We start from the raw sequence: 23,238 nt of genomic DNA on the forward strand, positions 1-23,238 counted from the left end.
AACATTCAAAGGAAATCAAATACATAGAAAAGTAAGTAGCTAAATAACCAATCCTACCTAGTGACTTATTACAATAGAGCAAAGAAGAAAACAGCGGGGCAGGATACCTTTTTGAAAGAGATGTTCTGTAAGAAGCGTTCAGCATTAACTTCCTACATTAAAACCTTTTGAAGGAATCAGTTGTATTTTCTACCTTACAATATTGCCTTCAACCTTTATAATACTTCTAGTTTATGTAGTTTATCATCCATTAGTTATTTTCAAGGTACAAGTAACAGAGCTTAAAACTTCTAAAAACAGATTTCTGAAAAAAAAAAAAGAGACCTGACTTTGATACATAATCAATTTCAAAAATAATTCTATCAAGATTTGGGAAAAAAATAAACATTCGTCCAAGCCAATTCTCCTTTAAATAGAATTTGCCGTGAGAAGACATCAATTTTTCCTATAGATCATAAAAAGGACTTCAGAAACAAAACTTCAAAAAAGTTACTTACCACTGTTTTTTGAAGAGCTTATACTATACCATAAAGTTAAAATTAACACATGGAGAATTGAAATATTAAGGGTGACATGGTTTGCTCCAAGCCAAAGTCTGTATCAAATTTGGAAAAAGATTCTTTGTTTTTTTTTTTTTGAGACAAGAGTCTCGCTCCGTCGCCCAGGCTGGCCTGCAGTGGCGCAATCTCGGCTCACTGCAAGCTCTGCCTCCCGGGTTCACACCATTCTCCTGCCTCAGCCTCCTGAGTGGCTGGGACTACAGGTGCCCGCCACCACGCTGGGCTAATTTTTTTATATTTTTAGTAGAGACGGGGTTTCAACGTGTTAGCCAGGATGGTCTCGATCTCCTGACCTTGTGATCCGCCCACCTCAGCTTCCCAAAGTGCTGGAATTACAGGCATGAGCCACCGCACCCAGCCAGGGAAAAGATTCTTTTGTCTGCACCTTTCACTTCATTATTTTACTCCTGGTCCTGATAACTTTTACATTTTTGTGGGGAGAGGAGTGAAGCAGCAAACTTCTTTCTTTAAGTCTTACATGTAACCTCAGAATAGAAAATATATGAAAGTCCACGTGCTCTGGTTTAAGAAGAGTGGAAGAATAAATAAATAAATAAGGCACAACACAATGGCTCACACCTGTAATCTTAGCACTTTGGGGAGGCTGAGGTGGGAGAGTTGCTTGAGACCAGGAGTTATAAGACTAGTCTGGGCAACACAGTGAGACCCTGTCTCTACAAACAATTTAAAATAAATAAATAAATAAGAAAGAAGAGTGGAGAGGCCCTAATGAGCTCAACCCACTCACTACTCCTCACTTCTTCAGGACCCCTGCAGCACCTCAGTGCCTAAGGCTCCATAGAACACTTTTTGAAAACTGCTGTAAATCCAAATTTCCTGTGTAAGTTTTATTTCCCAACACCCATATACTTCTCTCCACATTTATATTTAAGTTTTACTATATATTAGGTTAAGAAAATCCAAATACGACTTTTTAAATTTTTATTTTTAGAGACAAGGTCTTGTTCCGTTGCCCAGGCTGGAGTGCCACAGTGGTGTGATCATAGCTCACTGCAGCCTCAAACTATTGGGCTCAAGCGATCCTCCCACCTCAGCCTCCCAAGTGGCTGGGACTACAGGAACATGCCACCACACTGGCTAATTTTCTAACAAATTGGTTTGTAGAGGCAGGGTCTGGCTGTGCTGCCCAGGCTGGTCATCAACTTCTGGCCTCAAGCCATCCTCCCACCTGGACCTCCCAAAGTACTGAGATTACCAAATATGATTTCATTTCACTGTTTAAGCATAACTAGTATTTTTGCATTTGCTCATTTCACCATTTCACAATACTATGCAGCAAAAATTCAAATTCTCCTAAAACCCAAATTACTTTCTTCTAACAAATGGTAATCGATATATACTTTGCTTACATGAAAATTAAAAAAATTTTTTTTTTCTTTCACATAGAATCTCCCTCTGTCACCTAGGTTGGAGTGCAATGGCGTGATCTTGGCTCACTGCACCCTCCACCTCCCGGGTTCAAGTGATACTCCTGCCTAAGCCTCCCGAGTAGCTGGGATTATAGGCACCTGCCACCATGCTAGGCTAATTTTTGTATTTTTACTACAGATGGGGTTTCGCCATGTTGGCCAGGCTGATCTCCAACTCCTGACCTCCAGTGATCCCCCCGCCTCAGCCTCCCAAAGTACTGGGATTACAAGCTGATTTTTAATATTTATAATAAATGATTTGGTTCTAATACTTTCCTTATTACTAGCTTCTTGTCTTTAGCTTTAATACGGTCAGAACCATAGCTAGGAGAGAAGTTCCTTCTGTAAGAATGTAAAAGCAGTTCCACGGGCAGATGTGCAACCCTCAAGCTGAGCAACTGCTGGGATACAGATGTAATTTTTTGGGGTTTTTTTTTTTTTTTTTTTTTTTTTTTTTTGAGATGGAATCTTGCTATGTCACCCAGGCTGGAATGTAGTGGCACGATCTCGGCTCACTGCAACCTCTGCCTCCCGGGTTCAAGCGATCCTTCTCCCTCAGTCTCCCAAGTAGCTGGGACTACAGGCACACGCCACCACGCCCGGCTAATTTTTGTATTTTTAGTAGAGATGAGGTTTCACTATATTGGCCAGGCTGGTCTTGAACTCCTGACCTCATGATCCGCCCATCTTGGCCTCCCAAAGTGCTGGGATTACAGGCATGAGCCACCGCACCCGGTCAACACTATGTTAAATACAGAATTCTAAAATACAGATGTAGTGTTAATCCCACATTAAAATGCACAAAACACTAGTCATTATATTCATGTCGCCACTAGAGGAAATAGCAGTAAAAAGTGGTCGGGGGAAGTGTAACTTGTATTTACAACTTGGTAAAAGCATTCGTTGAAACCTGACAGCTCAACATGTAAACACAAATTAACAAATCTATGTTGGAATAGCTAAATCACTCCTATAAAGCAAAACTGTCGTTCAAAACACAAAGATGCTTTGGGAAAGCAAATGACGAAAATGTAAAGAAAACTGAGGAAAGAAGTGACACTGTTCACCTAAAACACAGCCCTAACTAATCCAGCGCTGCATGAGAGATCCAGACCCTAACACTGTTCACCTAAAACACAGCCCTAACCAATCCAGCGCAGCATGAGAGATCCAGAGCCTACTTAAAGAAGCACATCCCACTCAGCAGTGTAACTCACTGGCTCAGGAGCATTTGCAATGCTGTATGGAGAGGCTCTTTCAGTTCCTGGGACACTTTTTCTCCAAGATGGGCCAAGCAGTCTTCCATTGAGCTTTCTGGATTGGCAGGGCTGAACACTGGAGAAGTGTGACGGTCAAAGCCTGTGCTGGTGAAGGCTGAAGACAGGACAAAAGAAAAACCTAATATAATAAACAATATCTATAAAATTAGTCGGGCGTGGTGGTGCATGCCTGCAATCCCAGCTACTCAGGAGCCTGAGACAGGAGAATCACTTGAACCCAGGAGGCAGAGGTTGTGATGAGCCGAGATCACGCTATTGCACTCCAGCCTGGGCAGCAAGAGTGAAACTCCATCTCAAAAACAAACAAACAAACAAACAAACAATAATATCAAAGGTTGTGCTATAAAAGGCCACAGGATTAAGACAACCACTGTCAGGAACAAGCTAATCATTATAAGCCACTTAAAAAGGTGGGTTAATCATTGTGAACATTAATCTTTGTTGGCGTGTAAACATTGATAGGTCATAAATTTAGAGGTTCTTTTAGGTTTTAATGAAAAAGCTTAGTTTTTAAGAGAAAAGAAACAACGAAACTGACATGTTATAATAAGCTAATCAATTTAGTTTATGATTACTGACCAACAAGTATAAGAATGATAAACGAAAGGCAATTCCTGGCTCTATTATCCCTCTCTTAAAATTTTGTTTTTAAGATTTTGTTTTACATTTATAAAAGTGGCACTTAATCAGATTCTAATCATCCTCAGAGGATGAGTCCATTGCTTTCATTTCCTTATTAAAATGAACTTTCAACCTTAATATTACTACACATGGATAAATTTTAAAACTATTATATGAAGATTATACAAACAAATATAAAAGCTGAACCAGAAGCTGAGCACAGTGGCTCATGCCTGTAATCCCAGCATTTTGGGAGGCCGAGGTGTGCAGATGGCTTGAGTCCAGGGGTTCGAGACCAGCCTAGGCAACATGGCAAAACCACATCTCTACTAAAAATACAAAACATTAAGGCCTGGTGCAGTGTGGCTCATGCCTGTAATCCCAGCACTTTGGAAGGCCAAAGCTGGGCAGATCACCTGAGGTCAGGAGTTCGAGACCAGCTTGACCAACATGGGGAAACCCTGACTCTACTAAAAATACAAAAATTAGCCGGGTGTGATGGTGCATGCCTATAATCCCAACTACTCAGGAGAATCGCTTGAACCTAGGAGATGGAGGTTGCAGTGAGCCAAGATCGTGCCATTGCACTCCAGCCTGGGCAACAAGAGTGAAACTCCTTCTCAAAAAAAAAAAAAAAAGGGCCAGGCACGGTGGCTCACGCCTGTAATCCCAACACTTTGGGAGGCCGAAGCGGGTGGATTACAAGGTCAGGAGATTGAGACCATCCTGACTAACATGGTGAAACCCTGTCTCTACTAAAAACACAAAAAATTAGCTGGGCATGGTGGTGGGCGCCTGTAATCCCAGCTACTCGGGAGGCTGAGGCAGGAGAATGGCGTGAACCTGGGAGGCAGAGCTTGCAGTGAGCTGAGATCGCGCCATTGCACTCCAGCTTGGGTGACAGAGCGAGACTCCGTCCAAAAAAAAAAAAAAAAAAAAAAAAATTAGCTGGGGGCGGTGGCTCACGCCTATAGTCCCAGCTACTTGTGGGACTACTTGAGCCCGGGAGGTCAGGAGTTCAAGATCAGCTTGACCAACATGGGGAAACTCTGACTCTACTAAAAATACAAAAATTAGCCAGGCATGATGGTGCATGCCTGTAATCCCAGCTACTCAGGAGAATCGCTTGAACCTAGGAGATAGAGGTTGCAGTGAGCCCTGATCATGACACTGCACTCCAACCTGGGCAACAAAGTGAGACTCTGTCTCCCAAAAAAATAACCAAATTAATTAAATAAAAATAAAATAAAACTTGAACCCAGAAAAAGCAGTCATAACTTGTTGAGGAGACTTAACCATTCCCTAACTGCAGGAAGAGCAAGCACAGTAACTGTTGTTCCAGAGTACAAATGGGATGCAAGGCATAAACTACCAGGAAAGCAGGCAACTTGCACCCACTCCCAAGATTTAGCCATCATCTGTATAAAATACTTATTAAATTAATCTAAGGCTTACTCCTATAAGGCTGCAACTTTTACTATAGAGTTAAGTATGTATTTCATTATAAAGTGCTTGCCTCTAAGAAAGATGCAAATGGCTGCAAAGTGCACAAATACTTTGTTGTTTGAGCAAGCTGGAGAGCATTTATTTTAATGGTCTAGCTTAGATAATATGGGGTTCAGTAAGTGAATGTATTTAAACCTTTTGTTACTCTCTTCTTTCTACCTTTTACCCATTTTACTATGCAGGAGTGCTGTTACCAGAATATACATCAAGAGAATCGGAAATTTAATCGCTTCAAAATGTTGATAAAGAAATATAATGGCTGTGCGCGGTGCTTCACACCTGTAATTCCAGCACTTTGGGAGGCCGAGGCGGGTGGATCACAATGTCAGGAGATTGAGACCAGCCTGACCAACATGAAACCCCATCTCTACTAAAAATACAAAAATTAGCCAGGCATGGTGGCGAGCGCCTATAATCCCAGCTACTCAGGAGGCTGAGGCAGGAAAATCGCTTAAACTCAGGAGGCAGAGGTTGCAGTGAACTGAGATCGCACCACTGCACTCCAGCCTGGGCGACAGAGCGAGACTCCTCAACAAAAAAAGAAAAAAAAGGCCGGGCACGGTGGCTCAAGCCTGTAATCCCAGCACTTTGGGAGGCCGAAATGCATGATCACTTATAGTCAGGAGACGGAGACTATCCTGTTAACACGGGGTGAAACCCCTTCTACTAAAGGCAAAATCCAGCCGGCTGGTGGGCGACGCTGTAGTCCCAGCAGCTACTCGGGAGAGGCTGGTGCAGGAGAATGGCATAAACTTTGGGAGGTGGAGCTTGCAGTGAGCTGAGATCCGCCACTGCACTCCAGCCTGGGCGACACAGACTCGGACTCAAAAAAAAAAAAAAGAAAAAAAAAAAAAGGAAGAAATATAAAAGACAAGACTAACATTAGCTTTCAGGATTACTTGTACATTCTTTTTTTTTTTTTTTTCCAAACGGTCTCACTTTGTCACCCAGGCTGGAATGCAGTGGCATGATCTTGGCTCACTACAACCTCTGCTTCCTGGGTTCAAGAGATTCTCATGCCTTAGCCACCCAGATAGCTGGGATTACAGGTGTGTGCCAACCCACCTGGCTAACTTTTTTTTGTATTTTTAGTAGAGGCAGGGTTTCGCCATGTTGGCTGGGGTCGTCTCAAACTCCTGACCTCAAGTGATCCACCCGCCTCAGCCTCCTAAAATGCTGGGACTACAGGCGTGAGCCACGGCACCCAGTCTCAGGATTATTTGTACATTTCTATTCACATTTTTTCTCTACCAATGAGGAACTTGAGTTATAAACATAATTTATAATTTTGATCATTAAAAATTATTGGGCAGGCCGGGCGCGGTGGCTCACACCTATAATCCCAGCACTTTGGGAGGCCGAGGTAGGCAGATCATGAGGTCAGGATATCGAGAACATCTGGGCTAACAAACCCCGTCTCTACTAAAAATACCAAAAGATCAGCCGGGTGTGGTGGTGGGCGCCTGTGGTGGTGGGCAACTGTGGTCCCAGCTACTCGGGAGGCTGAGGCAGTAGAATGGTGTGAACCCAGAAGATGGAGCTTGTAATGAGCCAAGATGACGTCACTGCACTCCAGCCTGTGCAACAGAGCAAGGCTCCATCTCAGAAAAAAAAAGAAAAAGAAAAAGAAAAAATTATTGGGCAATATACATCCACACAAAAACTTGCACAAGTATATTCACAGCAGCATTATACGTAACAGTAAACAAGTAGAAACAACCTAAATTTCCATTAACTCATGAATGAATAAACAAAATGTGGCACATCCACACAGTGGAATATTATTTGACTGTAAAAAGTAATGAAGTACTGATACATGCTACAACATGGATGACCTTTGAAAACATTATGCTAGGCTGGGCACAGTGGCTCAAGCCTGTAATCCCAGCACTTTGGGAGGCCAAGACGGGCGGATCACGAGGTCAGGAGATCGAGACCATCCTGGTTAACACGGTGAAACCCCGTCTCTACTAAAAAATACAAAAAACTAGCCAGGCGAGGTGGCGGGCGCCTGTACTCCCAGCTACTCGGGAGGCTGAGGCAGGAGAATGGCGTAAACTCGGGAGGCGGAGCTTGCAGTGAGCTGAGATCCGGGCACTGCACCCCAGCCTGGGTGACAGAGTGAGACTCCGTCTTAAAAAAAAAGAAAACATTATGCTAAATCAGCCAGGTGCAGCAGCTCACGCCTGTAATCCCAGTACTCTGGGAAGCTGAGGCAGGCGGATCACTTGAGGTCAGGAGTTGGAGACCAGACTGGCCAATATGGTGAAACCCCATCTCTGCTAAAACCAAAAATAAGCTGTGCATGGTGGTGGGCACCTGTAATCCCCGCTACTCAAGAGGCTGAGGCTGGAGAATTGCTTGAACCTTAAAGTTGGAGTTTGCAGTGAGCCCAGATCATGCCACTGCATGCCAGCCTGTGCAACAGAGCAAGGTGATGTCTTAAATAACAGCAACAAGAACAACAATAAAAATACATTATGCTAAGTAAAAATGCCAATCACAAAAGACCACACAGTGGCCGGGCACGGTGGATCACGCCTGTAATCCCAGCATTTTGGGAGGCCAAGACGGGGAGATTACCTGAGGTCAGGAGTTCGAGACCAGCCTGAGCAACATGGAGAAACCCCGTCTCTACTAAAAACACAAAAAATTAGCTGGGCGTGGTGGCGCATGCCTGTAATCCCAGCTACTTGGGAGGCTGAGACAGGAGAATCGTTTGAACCCGGGAGATGGAGGTTGTGGTGAGCCGAGATGGTGCCATTGTACTCCAGCCTGGGTAACAAGAGTGAAACTATGTCTCAAAACACCACCACCAACGCTGCCACACAGTGAACTGTTCTATTTATGTATATCTCCTGAATAGGCAAATCAATAAAAACAGAATGGAGATCAGTGGGTGCCTGGTGTGGGGTGGGGTTGGGACCTGGGCTAGTGGGAATGGGAAGTGGCTGCTGATGCGTATTGTGTTTCTTTTTGGAGGACTGAAAGTGCTCTAAATCCAGATTGTGGTGATAAATTCTGGGAATACACTAAAACCACTGAACTAGACTTTTTATTTTTATTTTTAATACATAGAGACATGGTCTCCCTATGTTGCCCAGTCTGGTTTTGAACTCAGGGGCTCAAGCAATCCTCCTGAGGCCTTGGCCTCCCAAACAGCTGGGATTACAGGTATGAGTCCCTGTGCCCAGCCTGAACTGGACCTTTTCAAATGGGTGAATTTTATGGTATGTAAAATATATCTCAATAAAGCTGTAAAAAAAATATATATCTCATTGGGCAAGATGTTCAATGCAGCATGACCTACGTAGGGCAATACAGGAAATAATGCAAATGCTGTGTAGTCGTCGTCCAGTGAAAAAAAGGAATAATAATCCAAATGCTCCCCTCAAATATAAGGGAACAGGCCAGGCATGGTGGCTCACACCTCTAATCCCAGTGCTCACTACTGCACTCCAGCCTGGGCAACAGAGCAAGACCCTGTCCCCAAAATCATAATCATAATCATAATCATAATCATAAGGGAATAACCATTGAGTAAAAATATTTATTCAGCGAATGAAATTTCATGCACTTAGTAGAGTAACTATTTTTAAAGTTTATGTTGTAATGTTAAGTGCAAAATAAAATGGCTATACAGCTGAATGTATATTATAATTAGTTATCTATAGTACATATGTACGCAAAAATAAAAGAAGCGTATGCCTGCTTTTTCCTTTTAATGTCGTTATTACTTATAAAGCTAATACCAAATACAAATCAAACCATAGTGAATGGGAAGAACCTTGACATGATCACTTATCCGATACTTAACATCAGAAACCGCCACATCTAACCTGTTAGGTATAGTTGGGGAACTTCCATAAACCTATTCCCCAGGAAAGAAAAAGGCTACCTTCTAGTTTCACCCTTATAAACTTCTACCAATGGATAATTGGTGTAAGCTGTTAACTGTTGAGAACACCCCACTGTAAAAATCAAATTAAACCAACAGTAAACCATACCAAACAGAATCTGCTTATTAACTAGAAAAATAAGAATAAACAGACCTTCAGAAATTTCTTTGTCCAGAGATTTTAGCTCTTCTTCAATTTCAGTTTTAACTTTTAATAAAATTTCTTGATCCAGAGATTGTGAAGCTATATCTAGTTGAACCCCTGAAAGCAACAAAAAAGGTTATTATCAAAAGAGGGAGAGAGAAATCATTAGAACATAATAGCACTTTTTTCTTTCTTTTGAGATGGAGTCTCGCACTGTCACTGGGGCTGGAGTGCAGTGGCGCGATCTCCGCTCACTACAACCTCCACCTCCCAGGTTCAAGCCATTCTCCTGCCTCAGCCTCCCGAGTAACTGGGATTACAGGTGCCCGCCACCATGCCCAGCTAATTTTTTTGTATTTTTAGTAGAGACGGGGTTTCACTATGTTGGCCAGGCTGGTCTCGAACTCCTGACCTTGTGATCCGCCCACCTCGGCCTCCCAAAGTGTTGGGATTACAGGCGTAAGCCATGGTGCCTGGCCCTACAACACCACTTTAATTGTTAAGCCAAAAAATGCAAAATCACAATTCATTATCAAAATTAGGGAGGTTAGGAAATCCTTTTGCAATAATTAAAAAACAAAACGCAACAAAACAAAAACAACCTTTAGTAGAAATATTTGGGCCTATTTATTGAGAGTAGGTTTCCATCTTTCCAGATGTTTCTGCCAGAAACAGGGAAATGGAGCTGAATCTTCAGAAACACATTAACTCAAGAGGAGGTTGGGAAAGATGTATCAATAAGTGAGGCCAGTCCTCTCTTTCCGTAGACAATGTATCCTTTTTAAAAAGTAGGAAGATGGAATATGATAAAAACAAAAACAATTGGTGTTATTAATATTTTAGTGGTGGTGGGAGATGTCCATTCCCCCCACTTCAAATTACATAGATCCCTAACTGTATCTCCCTTTTGGACATGTTTTTAAATGATACACTTCTAGCATTTTATCCATGCTTTGTAATTTTCTTTCTTTTCTTACCCCCACCCTGCCCACAACAGTCAGTTGACCGCTGCTTCAGTCCACAAAGCACACAACCGAGGCTAAAATCCCACCACTGTGGGCATAACGATTTCTTTGTGCCAATCACATTAGATTTATGAGAGTTATGCTCCTCACCAGTCTCTCACGCTTATTACTAGTTAATTCTATTTTGCTACTAACTTTTCTAAATGCAGCAAGAGAGTTACTTATCTTTGCAAGTACTAAGGTACAAAAAAAGGTACTGAAGCCTGAAAGCAGCACCTCTGTCATCTGACAGTCCAATTTCATGCAAGTTAGTTTTAATGATAACAATACATAATAATGGCTAATATCAAATGCTGGGGGCAGCATAGTAAGCACTTTGTATGTACATGTATGTATGTAGGCATGTGTATACACACGTACACTCATTAAATGCTCATAACAACCCTTTGAGATAGGTGTTACTATTATCCTCAATTTGCAGGTGAAAAACCTAAGGCACAGGGAGGAGATCTGACCAAGGGTGAACCGACAGCAGAGCTCAGAGACAAACCCAGGCAGTCATCTTTCAAGGTCCGGGTCCTAACCACTCCACATTGTCGCCTCTCACCATTCTTGCAAGCATGGGCTGTATTAAATCAAACACCCCGAAGTCCAGGCCTGCCTCTATGACACTGATCACAGCACAGCAGTTCTTGTTCTTGGGCTTTTTGAGATTTCAGGCTCTTAGAGAACGTGAATAAAATAATGGCCCCTCCTCCCAGAATGTTTGGCAAGCAATTTTAGGGCATTCATGGACCCTCTCAGGACCTTTATAAGCCTTGGTTTAAACACTTTACTAATTACCATCTAATATTCCTTTTTCTTTTTTTTGAGACAGAGTCTCACTCTGTCCCCCAGGCTGGAGTGCAGTGGCGCAATCTCGGCTCGCTGCAAGCTCCACCTCGTGAGCTCACGCCATTCTCCTGCCTCAGCCTCCCGAGTAGCTGGGACTACAGGTGCCCACCACCACGCCCGCCTAATATTTTGTATTTTTAGTAGAGACGGGATTTCAACGTGTTAGCCAGGATGGTCTCAAATCTCCTGACCTTGTGATCCACCTGCCTTGGCCTCCCAAAGTGCTGGGATTACAGGCGTGAGCCACTGTGCCTGGCCCATCTAATTCTCCTTCTTTCCCCTCCCTGAATCCACATACTCACACCCACTGCATAATCTAGTCCTCTTTCATTTGGTTCATGTACTACAGTTTTCTACTATTGGGTAACCTGACTTAATGAGCAGTGGCCAATGATCACCAACCACTAAAAGCCTCCAGGAGACAGATCAAGACGAGTAATCTCGGGGTATGGAGGTGAGACAGAGTAGGAAATGGGACTGGGCCCCACCCCACTCATGTGTTTTTCCATCCGTTCTCAGTGACCACACCTTATAGCACCACCCTAGCTGGCACCATACCTGCTGACCAGACCTTGCAGGTATGGTATGAAGAAACCATAGGCAGCACCCTGCCATCAATCTCACTCAAGGGAGTTAGCTCTACCACTCACATGAGCTCAAGGACAATGACCAATCCTAATCTCCAGCCTCATTATAATACTAAAACCACCACCCAGGAAGGGGCTTCTCTGCCACTTCCCAATCATGTGTTCGCATGATTCCTTACCGTGTCTGCACTCCACTCCACACATGTAGTGATGCTCACCTACCTCGTGAATCATGCATGTCACCCTCCGTAAGACACTGCAATGCACTCCCCTCGGAGAGCCAGCTGGAGAACCCTTCCTCCTGTGCTGTCTCCCTTATGTCCGACCTTTCTAGGCATGAGTCTTTCTTTTTTTTTTTGAGAGAGAGTTATGCTCTTGTTGCCCAGGTTGGAGTGCAATGGTACAATCTCGGCTCATTGCAACCTCCGCCCCCCCGGGTTCAAGCGATTCTCCTGCCTCACCCTCCCGAGTAGCAGGGATTAGAGGCGCCCGCCACCATGCCCAGCTCATTTTTTGTATTTTTAGTAGAGATGGGGTTTCATCATGTTGGCTACTAGTCTCGAACTCCTGACCTCGTGATCCGCCCACCTCGGCCTCCCACCGTGCTGGGATTACAGGCGTGAGCCACCGTGCCCGGCCCATAAGTCTTAAGCCTTGTCTGGGAAACTTGCTTGGCCTTGTGTCAATTTCTATTACACAGGAGCCTAAGAACCTGTGGTTGGTAATAGGGGGAAAAAACGAACGAGGAAAGGATTTGTATCCAGAGACTAGAACATAAAAGAAACCAAAACGTTTCTCCTAAATTAAAAGTGAGCAAATTTAGGGGTAAAACAGCATAGTTCCTTTTACAACTTTAAAAGCTTATATAAAAAGTTCAAGTTCTCCCTACATTGCAAAAATATTCTTTCTTGAATATTTTTTTTTCTCTACTTTCAGATGATTTCAGTACTACAAAGCAAAAATTTCCATTTAAACAAAAACTTTCAGATAAAAGCCAAACTGGCCAGGTGCAGTGGCTCACATCTGTAAACCCAGCACTTCAGGAGGCCAAGGCGGGTGGATCACCTGAGGTCAGGAATTCAAGACTAGCCTGGCCAACATGGTGAAATCCCATCTCTACTAAAAAAACAAAAATTTACTGGGTGTAGTGGCAGGCGCCTGTAATCACAGCTACTCGAGAGGCTGAGGCAGGAGAATCACTTGAACCCTGGAGGCAGAAGTTGCAGTAAGCCCAGATCTCGCCACTGCACTCCAGCCTGGGTGACAAGAGCAAAACTCCGTCTCAAAAAAAAAAAAGGAGCCAAACCAATTGACATATGCAGCAGAATCCACATTCCCGGAAACGGGCCAGATTCACAATCGCATCAATAATCCCAGCTTGGTTTTTAGCCAGAGGCATTCAGGGAAGTCAAGATAATTCAGAGCCATCCTAGGAATCTCACTCATTTCTGGAACTTAAATTCAGGTTTACCTGAACACCCAGAGGATGTTGAATTGTATACTTAGCGACTAACCTTTTTGTTAGAGGAGATTGATTTTTCATTTCCCTGAAGACTTGGGATAAGTAACTTGTGGGGACAATGAAGTCCCTACCTCGGTGTGGGGGAAGGGCTCTGCAATCAACTATATTCCTCTACCGTGCAAGAATTTCAGCAAAACAAACAAACAAACAAAAGCAGCATGAACTGGGCCACCAAGTTGCAGGTCTAGCTACTATTCATTTATATTGAAACTTTTTTATTTTCTAGCAAAAGAGTGTTGCTGCTAAAAAGACTTTTTTTTTTTTTTTTTTTTTTTTGGAGACGGAGTCTTGGTTTGTCACCCAGGCTATAGGGCAGTGACACGATCTCGGCTCACTGCAACCTCTGCCTCCCAGGTTCAAGTGATTCTCCTGCCTTAGCCTCCCGAGTAGCTGGGACTACAGGCACGCACCACCACACCCAGCTAATTTTTGTATTTTTAGTAGAGACGGCGTTTCACCATGTTGGCCAGGATGGTCTTGATCTCCTGACCTCGTGATCCGCCCGCCCTGGCCTCCCAGAGTGCTGGGATTACAGGCATGAGCCACCGCACCCAGCTGTGTGGGGTTTTTCTTTTTTTTGGTAGAGACAAAGTTTTGCCTTCTTGGCCAGACTGGTCTCAAATTCCTGGGCTCAAGCAATCCTCCCACCTTGGCCTCCCTCATGCTGGGATTATAGGCATGAGCCACCAGGCTCTGCCTATGTTTTCATTTTTTGCAACCAAATTAAAGAATCCCAAATTCACAGATGGGCTTTGAATTAATTAATTCTATTAAAGTCAAGAAACTTGATTATTCTACCATTTACGGGTATTTAAAATACTTTTAAAAAACAAACAAAAGGTTAAACATTTTTACATATCACAGATTCTCATTCATTTTCTACTTTTAAAGCTGACAGAAATAACTTTTCTTTAAGTGACATAAAACACTTTCCTTATGAGCTGAGACTGAACAAAATAAAACTCAAATCCTTATTTTTTTTACTTTTTGAGAATGGGGTCTCTCTATTGCCCAGGCAGGTCTCCATCTCCTGGGCTCAAGTCATCCTCCTGCCTCTGCCTCCCTAAGTGCTGGATCCTTAAAAATTGAAATGTAACACAAAGGATCTCCTCAATGTCACCAATAACATTTAGTTTGCTTAATGACATTTCACTTATTTCTGCCTAATATCTTTGATAAACTACATTCATAAAAACTTGAAAATGTTACATAAAACAATCTATTATGCAAAATTTGAGGCCAATTTATCCTAGAAAGCTCCTATGCCCATTTATCCTAATCTTTATAAATTCTCATAAAGCATCAAAGTCTGCCTTTACAGATAAGCTTCTACTAAATCTCCATTACTATTTACAATTATAACAGGTTTCTCTTCAGAAGTAATTGTAGTGTTAGATGGCTCTGCAACAGCACTGATTAATATAACTGCACAAGGTACAGTGATCTCCAGAATATATCATGACATTATTAAAGCAAATCAAACACAAGCTGGGAAATTAATTTACGGCCCACGTTATTTCTTGCAATCAAATTGTCTCTTTCCCTTCCAGCTTCCTGGAAAGCAGCCATAAGGTAGATGATAAGCTTTGGAGTCAGGCCTTCTAACTCATCACTTGCACAAGGAAAATAATCTTCTTGACCCTCTCCTCTTTACGATTATTTTTTAAAATTGAGACAGAGTCTCGCTCTGTAGCCCAGGCTGGAGTGCAGTGGTGCAATCTCAGCTCACTGCAACCTCTGCCTCCTGGGTTCAAGCAATTCTCCCACTTCAGCCTCCTGAGTAGCTGGGATTACAGGCGTGTGCCAACACGCCCACCTAATTTTTTTATTTTTAGTAGAGACAGAGTTCCGCCACGTTGGCCAGGCTGGTCTCGAACACCTGACCTCAAGTGATCCGCCTGCCTCGCCCTCCCGAAGTGCTGGGATTATAGGCGTGAGCCACCGCGCCCACCTGAACCCCTCCTCTTATATTAAATGGGAAAATAATACCCACCACAAAGGGTTGTTATGAAGAGTAATGAGATAAACGCCGAATAGACAGGCGCTCCCACTCACCAATTCTTTTCATGCTCTAAAATTGTATTATTAATTATCTTTCCTGACCCCTTATCTCTGTGAACAGAAATCAGCTCACCACAGATTTCTAATCAATGATGCTTATACAGAACCTGCTTTCTACACTGTGAAAGGCAGGAACAGCACAACCTCTGTCAGTTTAGATAATGCCATGGATTATAAAATAGGGCTGTTTTAACACAAACTAGGAGAAATCTTGACCGGCAGTTATTCTTGCTCTTCAACTGCTGCTAGAGAGAATGGCTTAACTTGTGTTGCTTAAATCTGTTGGACGTTGCACAACAAAATGATTGGGGAAGTTTTACTAAAAAGCTGTATTCCTGAATACCAGATGTTCTGTGACCTGTTTCCGGGGGTGGTTTGTCTCTAATGGACTTGCCTCCAATTTTTTTCCAGGCTAAGGTAATCTCTGTCATACTCAACAAAGTAGGAATTTTGATCAATCACTGTCATGAGCTACCGTGAATGAGCGTGCTTTTAAGAGAAATCAACCCTTCTTGTAGCTACTGACACTCCTTCAAACATACTTCAATGACAGAAACAGAAATAACAAACAGGCTGGAAAAAGTCAGCCCTCTATTCCACAAAAACATTTCTAAATTAACATTTATTATTCTACTCTTGACCTGGCCTTAATCAGAAACTCAGAACATCAAACATTTTAGACTCCTTGCAGAGAATACAATCTACTGGATCCATTTTTCTACAAGGTTTCCTGACATGATAAGAAGTCTCCATTCCTCTGCATTGTAGTTTATCCTCATATTAAGCTGGACCATCAGAAAAGTGTGTATGGGCCAGGCTCGGTGGCTCACACCTGTAATCCCAGCACTCTGGGAGGCTGAGGAGGGCGGATTACCTATGGTCGGGAGTTCTCCAGCTTGACCAACATGGAGAAACCCTGTCTCCACTAAAAACACAAAATTAGGCCGGCGCGGTGGCTCAAGCCTGTAATCCCAGCACTTTGGGAGGCCAAGACGGGCGGATTACAAGGTTAGGAGATCAAGACCATCCTGGCTAACACGGTGAAACCCCGTCTCTACTAAAAAAATACAAAAAACTAGCTGGGTGTGGTGGTGGGCGCCTGTAGTCCCAGCTACTCAGGAGGCTGAGGCAGGAGAAAGGCGTAAACCCGGGAGGTGCAGCTTGCAGTGAGCTGAGATCAGGCCACTGCACTCCAGCCTGGGCGACAGAGCGAGACTCCGTCTCAAAAACAAAAACAAAACAAAAAAAACAAAACCAAAAAAAAAAAACCACAAAATTAGCAGGACATGGTGGCACATGCCTATAATCCCAGCTACTTGGGAGGCTGAGGCAGGAGAATGGCTTGAACCCAGAAAGTGGAGGTTGCAGTGAGCCGAGATTGGGCCATTACACTCTGGCCTGGGTAACAAAAGCAAAACTCCTTCTCACAAAAAAAAGAAAAGCTAGGCGTGGTAGCTCATGCCTGTAATCCCAGCACTTTTGGAGGCCGAGGTGGGAGGATCACATGGTTGGCAGATCACAAGGAGAGGAAATTCAGGCCATCCTGGCCAACATGGTGAAATCTTGTCCCTACATTAAAAATGCAAAAATTAGCTGGTCGTGGCGGCGCATGCCTGTAATCCCAGCTACTCGGGAGGCTGAGGCAGGAGAAGCGCTTGAACGTGGGAGGCCGAGGATGCTGTGAACTGAGACATGCCACTGCACTTCAGCCTGGGTGACAGAGTGAAACTGTCTCAAAAACAGAAACAAAAAATGAACAACAAAAAATTATGTACGTATAATCTAGGTCCATAGAGAATGTTAACTATTTAACTGAATTGTACTTCGGTGTCACTTCCTTATTTTTATCCAGAATCACAGTAAGAGACAATGTTTTGAAATCTAATACCACGTTTCATGTTGGCTTTTTTTTTTTTTTTTTTTTGAGGCGAGGTCGCTCTGTGCCAGAGCAGGAGTGCTGATGTAATCTCGGCTCACTGCAAGAAGCTCTGCCTCCGGGTTCCATTCTCCTGCCTCCCAGCCTCCCAGAGTGGCTGAGATACAGGCACCCACCGCAGCCAGCTAATTTTGTATTATTTTTTTAGTAGGTGAGGTTTCATGTCGTGTTAGCCAGGATGAGAAGTGCCAGGCCTCTCCTGACCTCTTGGTCCACCACCTCGGCCTTCCAAAGTCTTAAGTCCCAGCCATGAGGAGCGCCACATCTGTGATGTGAGCAGCATTTTTCTTTTTTTGAGACAGAGTCACCGGCAGCCATGCCCAGGCTGGAGTGCAGTGGTGCGATCTGCGGTCACTGCAAGCTCCGCTACTCCCGGAGTTCCGCCATTCCTCCTGCCTGCCAGCCTCCCGAGTAGCTGGACACAGAGAGCCTGCCTTCTCGCCCGGCTAATTTTTGCATTTTGGCTGAGGCGGGGTTTCACCGTGTGTGTAGGATGGTCTCGATCCTCCTGACCTCGCGATCCATGCACTTCGGCCTCCCAAAGTGCTGGGATTACAGGCGTGAGCCACCGCGCGACAACATTTTCTACTGCATTTCTGTGTCCTATGTTATAAAGCTCTAAGTGGGAAAAAAGAAATTTTTTAAAGAACTGTTTTCCAACCAAAAGAAACTAGTATCGCTTCTAAATTATAAGGGGGAAAAGACTCCTGGAACTAAGTATGCCCTCTGTTTTATAGTGTGTGTGTGTGTGTGTGTGTGTGTGTGTGTATGTATGTACACATATATATGTATCTGTATATATGTGTATGTGTATATATGTGTGTGTGTATATGTATGTATATATGTATTTGGCTTTGCCATGAACCAAATTCACAGCTCAGCTCTAGTATAATTGTAGAGGATCTCACAGACTACTTACTTATCTATGATCTGTTATTCCTACTATAGACATACAATTTTCCTACTCTTGATTTATTTACTATTTAGATTTTTCCATTATGCATCATTATAAGCCACATTAAATTATATGTGATAAGGAATTTTCTTTAAAAGTATTACAATTTTCATCCAGTATGAACTCACTGCCAATTTCTCACTATCTAACAAAACAAGCCAGATGTGGTACCATGTTACAGTCCCAGCTACTTGGGAGGCCTAGGCAGGAAGACCCCTTGAGCTCAGGAGTTTGAGGCCATAGTGTGCTATAATCATGCCTGTGAGTAGCCACTGTACTCCAGCCTGGGCAACATAGCAGGAACCCATTACTTCTTTTTTGAGATGGAGTCTCACACCGTTGCCCAGGCTGGAGTGCAGTGGTACGATCTCAGCTCACTGCAACCTCCGCTTTCCAGGTTCAAGCGATTCTCCCACCTCAGCCTCCCCAGTAGCTGGGATTACAGGCGCCTGGCACCATGCCTGGCTAATTTTCTATATTTTTACTAGAGACAGGGTTTCACTATGTTGGCCAGGCTGGCCTTGAACTCCTGACCTCGTGATTCGCCGACCTCGGTCTCCCAAAATGCGTAAGCCACTGTCCCCGGCCAGCAAGAACCTATTGCTAAAAAACAAAATAAAACAAACAAAAACCTCAAATATATTATTCTACATTTTTGCTTAACATAAACTGTCCTTCTGTTTCCTGATAATTCCAATTCTGTCTACCCTTGAAAAACCAGTTTAACTCTCTAATTCAAAATGTCTTCAATGGCTGGGCGCGGTGGCTCAAGCCTGTAATCCCAGCACTTTGGGAGGCCGAGACGGGCGGATCATGAGGTCAGGAGATCGAGACCATCCTGGCTAACCCAGTGAAACCCCGTCTCTACTAAAAAATACAAGAAAATTAGCCGGGCGTGGTGGCGGGCGCCTGTAGTCCCAGCTACGCGGGAGGCTGAGGCAGGAGAATGGCGTGAACCCGGGAGGCGGAGCTTGCAGTGAGCTGAGATCCGGCCACTGCACTCCAGCCTGGGCGACGCAGCGAGACTCCGTCTCAAAAAAAAAAAAAAAATGTCTTCAATGACTACTATGTTCACCGGTCTATCACTGACCTGAAACATTTATACATTTAGTCTGTGCCACAAAGCTGAACATTTAAACATACATTATCCTATGCTGTTTGATGATTTTATACTTTATTATCATTATTCTAATCTGATTACAAACACTTTGGGATATACTTCCTTTGTCCTAGACTTGTGTGAAACATGGACTAAAAAAATACTCAAGGCCGGGCGCGGTAGCTCAAGCCTGTAATCCCAGCACTTTGGGAGGCTGAGACGGGCGGATCACGAGGTCAGGAGATCGAGACCATCCTGGCTAACACAGTGAAACCTCGTCTCTACTAAAAATACAAAAACTTAGCCGGGCGTGGTGGCAGGCGCCTGTAGTCCCACCCACTCGGGAGGCTGAGGCAGGAGAATGGCGTAAACCCGGGAGGCGGAGCTTGCAGTGAGCTGAGATCCGGCCACTGCACTCCAGCCTGGGTGACAGAGCGAGACTCCGTCTCAAAAAAAAAAAAAAAAATACTCAAATACTTGATAGCTACCACTATCTACTATGATAAAGAGTTACAATGTATAGATGTATATGTACAGACAACAAGCTCAATGTATTCTTATGTATACATGGTAACCTTGCTAGGGAGAAGAGACACTTAAAAAAACACAATAAAATAAGAATTATAAATAAATTCAGAGGAATAAAAAAATACAAAGTTCCCATTCCAGCAGGTGTAGCTTAAAAATACAAATAAATAAAAAATACAAAGTTATCAGTATATTTTGAGGCTAGCTCAAATGACAAAAGGTAAAAGAAATAAGGCTGGGCGCGGTAGCTCACACCTGTAATCCCAGCACTTTGGGAGGCCGAGGCAGGAGGATCACGAGGTCAGGAGATCAAGACCATCCTGGCTAACACAGTGAAGCCCTGTCTCTACTAAAAACAGAAAAAATAAAAATAAAAAATAGCCAGGCGTGGTAGTGGTGCCTGTAATTCTGGCTACTCGGGAGGCTGAGGCAGGAGAATGGCATGAACCCGGGAGGCGGAGCTTGCAGTGAGCCCAGATTGCACCACTGCACTCCAGCCTCGGCAACAGAGTGAGACTCTGTCTCAAAAAAGAAATAAAATGAGAAGTCATATTACATTGGGCAAATATGAGAACAGACCAACTGCACAGATAGGAAGATAAATAGAGCATTTATTTATGGCGATGAATCATTATGGAGAATACTGAGAACCAGGAATGGAAAGAATAAGACCTTCACTATTACTTGCGTACTTATGAGAGTTTAATCAGTGACTGAATCATAGAAACTTTAAATTTAGGTTTATAGTCTGTAAAGGCTGTCAAGTCTATCCTCATTACATGAAGAATATGAGACTTCAGCGAATTTAATGACTAGCCCAAGTTCTAATAAATCACAGAGAAATAACATTAGAAACTACATATTCTGGTAAATAAAATTATTACTGACTCCCAGGACACATGACTATAATTTTTGATGCACAGTGACAAGGAATACATGAATGCTTTATCTGCCATCTGTCCTCTGCCCCTTTTTGGAAAATCTACATACCCAAAACATACATACACCCACACATCCGATCACACCACCATCAATACCACTGCAATCCCACAAAGCAAATGACAAAAATGTCATGGTTACCATACGCCTCACTCACCCCACCAGATTAAAGAAAAGCAGCTGATTAAAGGAGAGCTTATTCTCATGAGACTAAGGTGATGCTGATTACACACGACAAGTTGTCATACTTCATAATAAACCATGTGGAAAACCTAAACCAGAAAATGTCTGCTGCTGTTAGGACACAAAGGCTATTTATTTAGCTGACCAGTGACACAGATAGATTCAGTGATTTGCATTTAATTAATCCTCTCCACCTAGGTTTTCTAAAGCACAGAGCTACACAGTAGGGCCAATGCTGCATAAATCCTGGACTGTAAACCGAGAGACAAATATTTCAAAGATAAACAGACTTTAGCACACTAAATCCCACCCACTTCAGTTTCAAACGAAGCCAAGTGAGTCAGTAATCATTATATTCCAGCCCTGAAATTCATTCAGAGCTATCAAAGTGAATAGAAGATTAACAAGTTTAGCCAAGTTGAAAGGACTAGAGCTCCCAGAGCAAAATACTTTCTGAATCTATGGTTCCCCAAACTGGAGACACATTTAAATTACCTATAAAACACATTAAATTATAGATTTCAGGTCCTAGCATGCAGTATCTGGTCCTGTAGGTCTAGGGTAAAGCTCCATGATCTTTGTTTTATCAAGTATTCAGGCAATTAGCCTTGCAAATAACATTCTAGACAGTGCAAATAATTACAATCAAATCAAAAAGGTCCATTGAACATATTGACAGAATGGTTCAATTGTTCATTAAATAGCAAAAATAAATACTTCAAAATATACCTTACTGGACCAGCAATTAAGAAACCAGATGTTGGCTGGACACAGTGGCTCATGCCTGTAATCCCAGCATTTTGCGGGGCCAAGGCGAGCGGATCACCTGACGTCAGGAGTTTGACAGCAGCCTGGCCAACATGGTGAAATCACATCTCTACTAAAAATACAAAAATTGGCTGTGCATGGTGGCACGCTCCTATAATCCTAGCTACTAAGGAGACTGAGGCATGAGAATTGCTTGAACCCAGAAAGCGGAGGCTGCAGTGAACAGAGATTGCACCACTGCACTCCAGGCTGGGCAAGAGTGTGAGACTCTGTCTCAAAAAAAAAAAAAAAACAAAAAAAGAAAAGAAACCAGATGTTTGGCCCTCCCACTTTGGGAGGCTAAGGCACAAAGATCACCTGAGCTCAGAAGTTTTGAGACCAGCCTGAGGAACATGGTTGAACAAACGTCTCTACAAAAAAATAAATAAAAGAACATGATTTTTTTTTTTTTTTTTTTTTTTTTTAAGATGTAGCCTCACTCTGTTGTCCAGAATGGAATGCATGGCGGGAACTCAGCTCACTCCAACCTCTGCCTCCCAGGTTCAAGTGATTCCCCTGCCTTGGCCTCCTGAGTAGCTGGGACTACAGGCACGTGCCACCACTCCTGGCTAATTTTTTTGTATTTTTAATAGAGATGGGGTTTCACCATGTTAGCCGGGATGGTCTTGATCTCTTGACCTCATGATCTGCCTGCCTCGGCCTCCCAGAGTGCTGGGATTATGGGTGGGAGCCACCATGCCCAGCCCTTTTTTTGTTTTGTTTTAAATAACCAAATTCCAGAAAGCCAATCATGATTGCAGTTTTCATGTTCTAGTGTTACCTTACCCCCTAAGCATCCTGCAGATTGGGAGATAGACTGATGGAGGACAGATCTGAGGGAAAAGAATGCAGAATTCCACCATGCACCACCCAAGGTCTGGCTTCATAGTGGTTGAGATCAATCATCTCCTGTTCCTGACAGAAAAGCTAAGATAAGAATGAAACAGTACACATCTCTGGAAATATTATGGCTCAATTTCAAATTGGGTTATACAAATCTGCCTTGAAAAGCTGACTTGAGCCAGGCGCAGTGGCTCACGCCTGTAATCCCAACACTTTGGGAGGTCGGAAATTCGAGACCAGCCTGACCAACATGGAGAAACCCTATCTCTACTAAAAACACAAAATTAGCCAGGCATGATGGCGCGTGCCTATAATCCCAGTTACTTGGGAGGCTGAGGCAGGAGAAATACTCGAACCTGGGAAGCAGAGGTTGCAGTGAGCCAAGATCGCACCACTGCACTCCAACCTGGGCAACAAGAGCGAAACTCTGTCTTAAAAAAAAAAAAAAAAAAAAAAAGCTGATTTGAGATGGCAGGACA

General features: G+C 43.4%; 1 protein-coding gene across 17 annotated transcripts in view; it reads right to left on the reverse strand.

The window, feature by feature from the left end:
• BCL2L13 (BCL2 like 13) overlaps positions 1 to 23,238 on the reverse strand; it is a 98,004-nt gene that overhangs the window by 37,764 nt on the left and 37,002 nt on the right. For 10 of the 17 annotated variants that reach the window (XR_652655.4, XR_002515286.2, XR_004178961.1 and 7 more), the window contains 2 exons: positions 9,450 to 9,557; positions 3,208 to 3,364 (listed from right to left, as the gene is read on the reverse strand). Coding sequence is in view for 7 of the 17 variants with exons in the window: in XM_003905194.5 (XP_003905243.1) it covers positions 3,208 to 3,364; positions 9,450 to 9,557 (265 nt within the window). In the remaining 10 variants the exon portion in view is untranslated. Of the gene's footprint in view, positions 1 to 3,207; positions 3,365 to 9,449; positions 9,558 to 10,042; positions 10,218 to 23,238 lie in introns of all 17 variants that reach the window. The other 7 variants (XR_652656.4, XR_002515289.2, XM_009216735.4 and 4 more) reach the window with 2 other exon arrangements.

The sequence above is a fragment of the Papio anubis genome, chromosome 16 (assembly GCF_008728515.1).
Source record: "Papio anubis isolate 15944 chromosome 16, Panubis1.0, whole genome shotgun sequence".
NCBI classification, from domain to species: Eukaryota; Metazoa; Chordata; class Mammalia; order Primates; family Cercopithecidae; genus Papio; species Papio anubis.